The 12,516-nt window shown below is 45.3% G+C and overlaps 1 protein-coding gene across 4 annotated transcripts in view; it reads left to right on the top strand.

Moving 5' to 3' along the window:
• The window catches only part of PARP2 (poly(ADP-ribose) polymerase), a 108,155-nt gene that overhangs the window by 93,332 nt on the left and 2,307 nt on the right, over positions 1-12,516 (top strand). For all 4 annotated transcript variants that reach the window (XM_087400392.1, XM_087400393.1, XM_087400391.1 and 1 more), the window contains exons 14-17: positions 9,266-9,376; positions 9,542-9,617; positions 9,821-9,963; positions 10,107-10,180. In XM_087400392.1, coding sequence (XP_087256518.1) covers positions 9,266-9,376; positions 9,542-9,617; positions 9,821-9,963; positions 10,107-10,180 — 404 coding nt within the window. The remainder of the gene's footprint in view (positions 1-9,265; positions 9,377-9,541; positions 9,618-9,820; positions 9,964-10,106; positions 10,181-12,516) is intronic.

Genomic DNA, 12,516 nt, shown 5'->3' with positions numbered 1-12,516 from the left:
CAAGACTGAGCATCATTAGCAGTAAAGAATGCATCACCTTGGGAGGGATCAAAGGAGCAATGGACAGGCCATCCCTAATCATCCTGGAGAGCATGTGTGTGAGGCATCTGCTGGCTCATGGGATTCAATTGCATGTGAGGCATTAACTGTCAATCCTGCTTTCTTTTTCTCCGAAGCAATGCGCTTCCTACATTCTGAAATTTCATGCCGTGGCTTGCGACAATAGTTGCATCGTTTCTTCTTTGACTTATATGCTGTATTTTTAGATGCATTGGAGGAATTGCCATTGTTAGGCGCATATTTAGGCTTGCCCATAGGCTTGGAAGCCTTGCCTTTTCCTGTCTGTTGTGAAGCAAATGCGTGATCAGGAATAGTAGCTTGCCTATTAGCACGACGTTGCTCTTCATGCCATAGTTACCAGGGAACGGGAACGTTTCGGGAAGGGGGGGGGTCGGAACGGGAACCTTTCGGGAAGGGGGAACGGGAACGGGAACGCCACGTCATCAAATCACATGGAAGGGAGTAGAGGGGAGGAAGGAGAGGTGACTGAGTGGCTGAGTGGAAGGGGGTGGAGAAGGGAGTGGAAGGGGAGGGGGCTAAGTGGAGAAGGGAGTAGAAGGAGAGGAGGCTGAGTGGAAGGAGAGGGGGCTGAGTGGAAGGATAGGGTGCTGAGTGGCTGAATGGAAAGGGGTGGAGAAGGGAGTGGAAGGGGAGGGGGCTGAGTGGAGAAGGTTCAAGGGAGTAGAAGGAGAGGGGCTGAGTTGAAGGGAGTGGAAGGAGAGGGGGATGAGTGGAAGGGAGTGGAAGGAGAGAGAGTAGTAGGGAGTGGGAGTGGGAGGGGGCTGAGTGGAAGGAGAGGGAGTAGAAGGGAGTGGGAGGAAGGGTAGAGAGTGGGAAAACCCCCGGACGGCGGCATATATGCTCCTGTGCAACCCTAAACTGGGAACACCAAACCCTAGACGTTCCGGCCACGTTCCCAAAACTGGGAACGTTCCTTGGCGTTCCCGGTAGGCGCTCCACCTTGGAACGGTGTTTCCACATTCCAAGAAGATGGAACGCCTTCCCTAGTAACTATGCTTCTTGCAAAAGCAAAGTGACTAGCTGATCAAAAGAGTAGTGGTTTGGATTACCCATGGCCACTAATCGAAGGGTTGTAGCGAACCCTTGATATGTATCAGGCAGCCCATTCAATGTGGTACTTGTTGGGGTAAAGGCACATTGCCACCCTTTAAAATGTTATGACATCTATGACTGTCTTAAGACAGTCATAGGGTGAAAGCCTAATCCTAATAAAACCTATGAGTTTGTGGTGTGGCTCAACACTTTACACACCCACACTTCTTGTGTCTCACTCTCTCTGTCTCCTTTGTTCCACTCCCTCTCTCTTTCCCTCACAAGTGGTATCAGAGCCTCTACCTCTCCCTCTCATTTCCGGTCTACCCCTCACTCTACCCCTCCCTCTCCCCTCGGGCCTCGTGCCCTCAGCAACTAGCAGGGCGGCAGCGCGCGTGAGCAGAGCGAGGCAGCAGCGAGCGGGGCAGCGCGAGCAGCCAGCGTGCAGGAGTAGCTGCTCAAGCAGCTAGCTGCGTGGGCGCAGCCAGCGCGCGCACCGCACAGCACTGTCCGCGTGCAGCCAGCGCGCGCAGCGCGCAGCACCGGCCGCGTGCAACCAGGCTGCACACAGGTAGCCGTACCGGAGCGACCAGTACAGCCAGCCGTACCGGTTGTACGAAATCCGTACAGGCCGTCGTACCGGCTGTACGGTCGCGTGACCAGCTGTACGGTCGCGTGACCGGCAGCAGCCGGCTGCACACAGGCAGCCGACCTCCATCAGCTGGCGAGGACACCTGCAAGACCTTCGATATTTTTCGTTTTTGGGATCCGTGCCCTCGCAGGTACAGGGTACAGCAGGTACCCTGCGCAGGTACAGAAGGTACAGCAGGCATAGATTTTTTTTTGGGGGAAGAAGGAAAAGAGAGAGCACTCTGCTCTGCATCCTTGGAATTTTTTTTTCAGTTCTAAAACTGTGTGTTTGAGGTACAACAAGTACACTCGTGTCCCTCATGCTTGAGGTGACTAGTGCCAGAGTGTGTGGTGGTTGCACAGTTATTTTGTTTCGGGAAGGTCAGATGCCTTGATTTTGCAGAGGGCTTTTATGCTTTTGCTGAGTGCAAATCTCAGTTTTCGGGTGACAATTTCAAAGGGCTTTTGCTTGGAAGTGTATGCAGTGTATGCCTTGAGGCAGTGTGGAGCCAGGGTGCCCACATTGGTCTTGTTTCCGCAGTGTACTCAGTGACATTTCTTGCAGGTCACATTCTGTGTACGACACTTTGAAAATCTCAGTTGAGCCATGCTTGGCCAGGGCGCATCGAGTTTACTCGGTCCCTAACTGTCCATCGTTGATAGTGCTCAAAAGATTTTCTTTTCGGTGTTTGTACGTTGGGATCTGTGTTGTTATTGTGTACACAGGGCCGTTTATGCATTACTTTGTTAGGTGAAAGTGCCAGGAGAGCGCTGTATTTTGTATGCTACCTCAGTGTTGAGGTGTTTTTCACTTGATACAGGTGTCAAATCAAGGGGCTTTTGCCCAGATTTTGCTTGTGAGCACTTGAGTTACTGTTTGAGAACTTCAGATGCCTTTTATCCCCTTGGCAGAAGGGTGATTGTTTGGGATTTGTCCCATACTTTGTTGCAGGTTTGTGACAGGCTGAGGTGTTTGGAGCCTTTTTTCAGTGGACAAAACAGTGTATGACAAGTGGTGTATGCCTATAAAATCAGTGCAATACCTCATCTGAGGTGGGAGAAGTGTCCAGGACAGCAGTGTTTTGTGCTTCATCAGATGATGATGCACTGATAAAGCACTTGTGGAACAGCTGCAGCATTCTGAAGTTACTGTTTTATGCCTATTTGAGCACGGTACAGTGTGTCAGAAGGTACAGTGACTGGAGGGAAAATTTTCTGTTTTGCTGCAGATTTTTTGACAGTAAAAAAACAGCACTATTGTGAGTGCTCCTGGCTCTTGATAGAGTAGGTTTTCTGAGAAATCAGAATTTTTATTTAGTCATTTTTTGACTTACGGAGAGTCAGGCACTTTCCTTATCTGATATGGCATCAGGGGGAAGTGAATCTTCAATACTGAACATAAAGAAATTGGAAGGGGCACACAATTATGCATTATGGGCAGAACAGTGTTTGAATGTACTTCTGCTAAAGAAGATTTCTAAGCCCATAAGGGTGAAGGGTGTCAAGCCATCTGGGATGGCAGATGATGAGTGGGAGGAGCTTGATTTGTCTGCAAGGGCTGCTATTATGCTTACTCTCACTGATTCTCTTGTGTTCAATGTTCAGGCTGAAAAGACCTCTTATGGCCTATGGCAGAGGCTAGAAGAGTTGTATGCCCAAAAGAGTTCAGCCAGTAAGGTTTATTGGTTGAAGAAGCTTGTCGACCTTCGCATGAAGGAAGGTACAGCTATGACCTCACACTTGAGTGAGTTCAATGCCATCTTTACACAGCTTATTGCACAGGGATTGAACCTTGATGAGGAGTTCAAGGCTACTTTCTTGTTGCGTACCCTCCCTGAGAGTTGGGACACTTTCAAGACCACCCTGTCTAATTCAAATGTCACTCTTATGTATGCTGATGTGGAGAGCTCTCTCCTTATGGAGGAGATGAGCAGGAAGAATAATATGGGCAGCAAGTCTTCCAATGCTTTGCAGGTACAGGAAAGAGGTAGGACTCAGCAGAAGGGGAGATCTGCTGGCAAGTCCAAATCCCGCAGTCAGTCCTGTGGCAAAAAGGATATTGAATGCTTTTACTGTGGCAAGAAGGGACATGTGAAGTCTAAGTGCTTCAAGTTTATACGGGATCAGAAAGCCAAGAAGGCTGAGACAAAGGATGCAGGCAGTGGAAGCAAAGGCAAAGGCAAGGCCAAGGCAGATGACTTGGATGCAGTGAATGTTGCAGCAGAGGACAGTGACAGTGACAGACATGATGTATTATGTTCTTCTGCTGTAATTGCACATACATTGGTTGTTGATGGCCATGACATGCACACCTGGCTCTTGGATTCAGGTGCTTCTTTTCATGTTACTCCTCGTAGGGAGTGGTTTACTTCCTACACAGGTACTCATGGAGTTGTTCACCTTGGAAACAACTATGCATGTTAGATTGCAGGGATTGGCAGTATACAGATAGTATTCCCTGATGGACGCATATTTATGCTTGATGGTGTTCGCCATGTGCCGCAAATCAAGAAAAATCTGATTAGCACTAGCTTGTTGGATGACAGTGGTTACCACACCACATTTGGGGATTCCAAATGGGTGATTACTAATGGCCAGGTTGTAGTGGCTGAGGGTTATAATAGTGATACCTTGTACCCTCTTTATGTTTCCAGTGTAGGTAATCATGTTGTTGCCATAACCGAGCTGCCGAAGGTTTCATTGTGGCATAGCCGGTTGGGACACATGTCCGTTAAAGGAATGCAAGAACTGTCACGTTTGGGTTATCTGCCGTCTCTTTCATTTTCAGATTTGCCTACTTGTGATCATTGCATTTTTGGAAAGCATTCTATGACTTCTCATAAGAGGAGAACTCCCCAGAATAGAGCACCGCTTGATCTAGTGCACACTGATTTGTGTGAGATGCCACAGCTATCACTAGGGGGTGCAAAGTATTTCGTTACTTTTATTGATGATGCCACACGCAAAGTGTGGGTCTATTTCTTGAAGCATAAGAGCAATGCCTTAGATGCTTTCAAGAAGTTTGTCGCTCAGGTTGAGAATCGGACAGGACGCAGGCTGAAATGCCTCAGATTCGATAATGGGGGTGAGTATGTGTCACATGCTTTTGTACAGTTTCGCGAAGCTAAGGGCATTAAACAGGAACTCACAGCCCCTCATAATGCATCTCAAAATGGTGTGAGTGAGCGGATGAATCGAACTATTCAGGAAAAAGTTCGATGTATGTTGTCTTATGCTGCATTGCCCCATGGCTTTTGGGCAGAAGCCGTGCAAACAGCAGTTCACCTAATTAACAGGTCGCCGAATAAGGCTTTGGAGTTGAAAGTGCCAGAGGAGGTGTGGTCTGGCAAGCCACCTTCATATAAGCACTTACGTGTGTTTGGCTGCGAGTGCTTTGCTCATCTACGCAAAGAAGGCTTTTGGGCAGAAGCCGTGCAAACAGCAGTTCACCTAATTAACAGGTCGCCGAATAAGGCTTTGGAGTTGAAAGTGCTAGAGGAGGTGTGGTCTGGCAAGCCACCTTCATATAAGCACTTACGTGTGTTTGGCTGCGAGTGCTTTGCTCATCTACGCAAAGAACTGCGCACCAAACTGGAGCCAAAGTCTTTCAGATGCATCTTCATGGGTTACGGTGACGAACGTGAAATGGGGTACAGGTTATGGGATCCCGTCAAACGGAAGATTATACGCAGAAATAACGTCATCTTTAAAGAGGATAGTGTACACAAAGAACCCGTGCAACGTGTGGAATACAGGAGGGTTGTTTATGATGATGTCGGACAGCAAAGAATGCCCATTAATATGCAGCAGCAGGCTGCTGTAGATAACCCTGTTCAAGAGGGTATACAGGCTGAAAATCAGCCAGACAATTTTGCCAATGATGCACCACTGGATATGCCAGCAAATGGTGCTGTAGAACAGCCAAATATGGTGGTACAGCCACCCGTCATGCATGACGAACAGGCTAGACAGCAGCCTAATCCGGAACATTTTGTTAGGAGGAGCACCCGTGTACAACGGCCTCCTGACAGGTTTGTTCCAGGAGCCAATAATGTGGCTGATTTTATAATGCTGACAGATTGTGGTGAGCCTTCCAGCTTCAAGGAAGCTATGGGAAGAACAGAGAAAAGGAAGTGGGAGAAAGCCATGCAGTCAGAAATGGACTCCCTACTTCAAAATGATACATGGGACTTGGTGCAGCTACCTGCAGGCAGAAAGGTTTTGCCATGCAAGTGGGTTTACAAAGTCAAAGTGGATTCAAATGCTTTACCGAGGTATAAGGCCAGATTGGTTGCCAAGGGATTTAAGCAGGAGAAGGGCATTGACTTTGATGAGATCTTTTCCCCTGTAGTCAAGATGACTACTTTGAGAGCAGTGTTAGCTCTTGTTGCTGACATGGATTTATGTCAGATGGATGTGAAGACTGCTTTTCTTCACGGAGATCTCCATGATGAGATCTACATGAGTCAGCCAGAGGGATATGCTGTTAAAGGGAAAGAGCAGCTTGTGTGTAAGCTCAAGAGGAGCTTGTATGGACTCAAGCAGGCGCCAAGAGAATGGTACAAGAAGTTTGATGCCTTCATGCAGTCCCAAGGGTATCATAGGTGTGAGACCGATCACTGCTTGTACACCAAACAGGCAAAGGATGACAGTTTGATGTTACTCATTCTATATGTGGATGACATGCTGATTGCCAGCAAATCTCAGCAGGAGATTAGTGCTTTGAAGAAACAACTGCATAAGTCTTTTGACATGAAAGACTTGGGTGATGCAAACCATATTCTTGGTATGCGGATTATTCGTGACAGGTCCAAGGGACTTTTGTTTCTGTCACAGAAGGAGTACATTGACAAAGTACTGCAGAGGTTTAAAATGGAGGGGGGGAAGTCTATTAGTACCCCGTTGCCTCCACATTTAAAACTCATCAGTAAGGACAGCCCCAGATCAGATGATGGTAAGGCTGAAATGGCCAAGGTTCCGTATGCATCTGCAGTTGGTTCTTTGATGTATGCCATGGTTGCCACTCGTCCGGATATTGCTTTTGCGGTGGGAGTCATCAATGGCAAATCCAGGCAAGCGGCACTGGGAAGCAGTGAAAGGCGTCTTGAGGTATCTCAAGGGTACCAAAGACTTGTGCATATGCTATGGTAGGCAGGATGCATTGGTGCATGGTTTTACAGATTCAGACTATGCAGGGAATGCAGATAACCGGAAGTCTACTACCGGTTATATTTTCACATTTGCAGGAGGTGCTATATCATGGGTGTCTCGGTTGTAGAAATGCATTGCTCTGTCAACCACTGAAGCTGAATATGTTGCAGCCACTGAGGCTTGCAAGGAAGCAATATGGCTTACTCGGTTGATGGGAGATTTGGGCATTACAGGAGATATGCCAGTTTTGCATTGTGATAGTCAGAGTGCTATCATGTTGGCAAAGAATCTGGTCTTTCATCAGAAGACCAAGCACATAGATGTGAAATACCATTTCATCAGGGAGGTACTGGAAGACAAGCGGCTTGAGCTTGTGAAGGTGCATACTGATGATAATCCTGCAGATTTGCTCACTAAGAGCTTGCCTACAGAGCGGTTTGCACATTGTCGCCACATCATGGGATTAGGATGAGACCATTCTTATTTTATGGTCTTGTATACAGTAACTGTATATTGCTGTAATTTTTATTCTTTTCTCCCCTTTAGGCACATTGGCCTTTAGGTGGGAGGTTGTTGGGGTAAAGGCACATTGTCACCCTTTAAAATGTTATGACACCTATGACTGTCTTAAGACAGTCATAGGGTGAAAGCCTAATCCTAATAAAACCTATGAGTTTGTAGTGTGGCTCAACACTTTACACACCCACACTTCTTGTGTCTCCCTCTCTCTGTCTCCTTTGTTCCACTCCCTCTCTCTTTCCCTCACAGTACTGACAAGTTGAGAATGGGGCACCACCTCATCAATATTGGCAAGTTGTTCCATGAGGTCCTTGGCCTTTGTCAGGTATGCATCCATAGAGTCACCTTCGTTCATACTGACTTCTTGCAATTGCCTTCTTAAATATGCAACACGTGCCTCATTGCGAATCTGATAAAGAGAAGCCAATTTGTCCCAAGCATCCTTGGCTGTCCTGCATGACCTGATGTGTGGAATAATGATTCTCTTGCATGACAAAGCAATACAGAAATGTGCATTTGCATCTCTCGCATCCCATCTTGTTTGTTCCTGTGTTTGTTCCTGAGTTGGAGGAGCAATAACAGGAGTGCTAGAGGATAAAGCATCAGGAGGGGTACCCTCTACAGAGGGACCAGCAGTAGGGACAGCCACTGTAGCATTGGCTGGCCTCAGGTCAACCCCAGAAACAATATTCTAAAAGTGCCTTGCAACAAGAATATGTTTCATGAGATAAGACCACATCAGATAGTTGGTGCCATCCAACTCTAAATGTCCTATGTGGCATAAAAGTCACTAAAACACTAAAGTGCCTATAACTATGCCTACAAGGCACATACCAGGGCCCATAGGGCATCACTACGACCAGGAGAAGATGGCCTACAGCCCCAATCCTCCCCAGGCTGTCTGCTTAAAGCACAGGTTAGATACGTTCCATGCACATGACACAATAGAAGGGTGATTGGGGCGTCTTGGTGCTAGGTTATATGGTCTAAGAGGCAACCCAATGTGCGTTACGAACCCTGATTAGCCTTGAATATGTAATATTCTTTGTGTTGGAGGTGTATGTTTTATTGAGTGAATTGGGGGTGTAGTATCTTTTGGTCTTGCATTTGATCTCTAAGAGGTTGTAACATTCCAATGGCAAAAGCTCATGTGGATCTGGAGTTGCCTTCTGATAATATAATCTGCACAAAGAATTTGATAAAATAAATACGATTACTAGCTAGAAGTTTGTGCTGTGTGCATGATTCAAAATTTTATGCATAAACAAGATGTCGTTAAGGGAAAAGCTTGAAATCAAACTTTTGTGGTGTCTCTGGTCTATTCCCAAAACGAGTATTAAAACTGGAATGGAGGGAGGGAAAACACGGAACGAGAACAAAGAGGGAAATCTTTTTCTCGGGGGGTGCGGGGCATTGTTGTGAGGGAAAGAAAATGGGGCTCACAGAAAGGTGGGCTGGAAAGGAATTGCAACCTCATTGAGGAAAAGAGACGTGGAAATGGAGCAGGAGAGGAAAATTTTTCTTTCTACAGAGAAAAAGGTTACAAGAGTATTGCATCTGCCCGCATGTAGCAGTAAGGATGACTTAACACATTTCCTAAGGGCAGTAAAGACAGTGGGAATCAAGCTGGCCTAAAACGGTAGTGGACAGTTATTGTATAACAAAGTTATTTTGCCCTTATGGCATGGACCTGGCCTTTGATGCAGGGCACTTGTAGTTGACCATTGAGGATTGAAATAAGACTGAAAAAAAAACCTGTGCTCATGCTGTTTTCTCTCTCTGTCGTTCTTTGAAGAGTGACAACACTTGTTTGAGAAGTTCCAGTATTTAACATGCAGATTACTATGTACAGATAAGGCAATACATCATCAACACACATGCAAGAACACATGCATATTATGAACTTCAACTTCTACAAGTGTTCAAGGCTAGAAGGGAGGCTGAGGAGGATCAGTTTAGAAAAGTATGTTTGTCTCGTAAAGTGGATCTGCAGCTCTGGATGATACTGCATTTCTCCTTTGCTTTTATGAATTCACCTTTAAAGAAAGGATTCAAAAGCGGGCATGTATTTAATTTGTTCTGCTGGCTGACTTATGTTCCTTTTGCTTTGGTGGCCTTTTTGGCACAGTTTTCTCAAGTGAAAAACAGGATGCTTCTGTGGCATGGTTCAAGGTTGACCAATTGGACTGGAATCTTGTCACAGGGTATGTATGCTAATAACATCTGAGTACATGTGGCTCGGATAAGATTCTATTTAAGGTTTTGTAGGCCAAATGTCTGTCCTCAGAGAAAACTGTAATGGGGGTGCTGCTCTAGTGGTAGAACAGTGGTTGGTTCTTCTTAATCCCTATAGAAACAGAAGTGTGCAATACAGCCCTTTGCATGAGTTGAAATTATTTGCATTCAGGCCTGCGCATAGCTCCTCCAGAAGCCCCAGTCACAGGATATATGTTTGGAAAGGGTGTCTATTTTGCCGACATGGTGTCCAAAAGTGCAAACTACTGTTACACTTCTTCCCGAGATCCGATTGGAGTTCTTCTCTTGTGTGAGGTAAGTTTTCTTAGTTTGGGTCAGGAATGTAATTGTTTCTGGGAATAATTTCTATAGAACAATTATTTTCTTATCCTTTATGCAATTAATGTTGTGAGAAACAGAAATGTATTCTAAGACTACTTTCTACATCATTTTTATAGGTGGCACTAGGAGAAATGCAGGAACTGTTACATGCTAATTACAATGCTGACAAATTGCCAGAAGGGAAGTTGAGGTATATATTATTGCTGAAAAATATCTGGCACCTTGTATATGCCGGAAATTGTTGCTCTTTTGATTTGTGCTATAAAAAATTATTAGGGTCCTCCTTTGGATCAGTACAACTTTGGATCAGTACAATGGGTAATAATTAGTGCCATCATCCCTGCAAATAAATGCATGTGAGACTTGAGTGCAGCAAACTAAATTTCCTTTCTTCTGAGACTTTGGGAGTGGGCTACTGCACAATTGAGGATGGGGACTCAAGGATTGGACGTCCTTAATTAAGTCTTGTTCTCCCAAGCGTATCTCCTGTGAACTGAATGGATATGTCAAGCCTCTCCTCCTTGAAGTCCACCTCCCGTGAGACCAGCTAATATCATATACCACCAATTTGACTTAGGGATCGAACATACAAATGTGCTTTTATTTTTTTTGCAAAAAAAAAGGTGCTTTTATTGGGATTTTGTCTGCTTCCAAATTTTAGTCTATTGCATTTGTCCCTTTTGAGTCGTACTTCCTTTATTGAGAGCTCAGACCCTTGGAGGTCTCTATTTTGGTTCATCTTCATTCTTAGTAGAAATCTAGAGAATATTCTAAATATGGGCGCCTACATTGTGATCAATGAAGTCTTAGAAGGATCACAACCAGACCTTCACGACTTGGTCCTGGGAGTCCAAAAACGTTCTGACTACTTTCAACTTGTCTGTAGCTAGGAGCTGAAGTAGCTTCTCAGAGGGATCTGCCAAAGTCTAGGTAGAAGTGTGCTCAGATGATACCAAGACTGACCCCCATACGGTTTCATTAGTCATTTGTGCTTGAACAGATAGTGATTGCGCTTTAGAGCATGTGGGTGACTAAGAAACTAATCGTGCATTTAAAATTATGATCTTCGCACTACCTGCGGGTACAGTACAACAAGCGTTCACAAAGGCTGCACAATCATTCTAGGATTTGGGAGGGCCATCCAATCGTGCTACCAATTAATAATCCATCTTAAGCCTTGCAACTATATTTACAAAGGCACAGACAGACTCCTGCTCTAACAGGATACTCAGGGGGACTATCCATGTCAGGATTGATCGCTTCTGCATTGATGATGGGGCTTTGGATAGACAGTGATGCAATTCTATATCATCAAACCCACCACATCCAAGCCATCCTCCTGTTGTCCGCCTTGTCAGGGACTTGGTACTGACATCCTCATCTGCCAGTCAAGATACAAGATCTCCTGTGCATTGATGAGGGGCTTTCAGAGCAGATGTTGGATATCTGGAGAAGCCAGAGTTTGGTGCCGAATATGGCTCCATAGGCCTCTCACCAGCATGTACCTACCAAAAGGCCCGTGGCTCTATGCCTAATTGCTCATATAAAACCTATCTAGTTTCTCTAGAAATCCATAGCCACATCCTTTTACTTTTGAATATGTTGTTATATTTAAGCATATTTGGTTGTCCTAGTTTTGTATGAAGATCATGCTTTAAGTTTTTAGTGTGTGTTCTCTTGCAACAAGCATTCCGTTCAAAAACATACATTATTTATCATTGCTATGCAATGCAGTTCAAAAAACCATTCATTAATCAAGATAGGATAGGACTTTAAGACAGAGTAATTTCAAAAGCAAATTGTGTAGCCAATAACTTATTAGACACATTTGAATACTTCTCACCCAAATGATAACAGAATTTTTTAGGTAGTTCAAACATTGCGACACGACCTGGAGAGCGCCTTTGCAACAACAATGTGGACCCTCCAAATCCAATCGAAAATCCCTTTCTTCCAAATGATGGAAGTGGCCCTAGCGAGACCAACGTTCATGATGGCATCAATTCTATCAATCCAAATGCTTTGGGCTCAGATTGGGGGTAGATGTAATAAACATGTTACCTTTTCTCTATCATGGGATATAGACATAGCAGGGACAATTATAGGTTGCATACAACTCGTCTCTCGACTGTGCTGAAACTTCCACCCTGGCCAGAGGCAGAGCTTAGCAAGTTTGGGAGCACTTGCCTAGCGTGGTCACAACAGAGCTGAGGCCACATTTTGGAACCCTTCACGACGCAGGAGGTTAGGATGTTACTTGTTGCTTTGCCAAAAGGCAAGTGCCCAGGTGATGATGGTATTGCTCTGGCTTTCGTCATTACTCACTGGGATTCATAGGGGTTACTATCACGTCAGTCTTTCAGGAGATTTTGGATGGTTGCTCTCGCAGATTGACTCATTTATCTAATCCCCAAAGTGGGAGACAGGACCCTCATTTTTGATTGGAGGCTTATACTCTTTCTTGGCCAAGGCAATAAACCTCAGGCTCTCTCTCACCTCATATATGCAGAGGTTTGTAGAAGAAAC

Source organism: Dipteris shenzhenensis, chromosome 29, assembly GCF_047967505.1.
Source record: "Dipteris shenzhenensis isolate YYH24624 ecotype China chromosome 29, Dip_SZ_1.0, whole genome shotgun sequence".
Lineage (NCBI taxonomy): Eukaryota > Viridiplantae > Streptophyta > Polypodiopsida > Gleicheniales > Dipteridaceae > Dipteris > Dipteris shenzhenensis.
The sequence above is the reverse complement of the archived record's forward strand: the minus strand, read 5'-3'. Positions and strand labels throughout refer to the sequence as shown.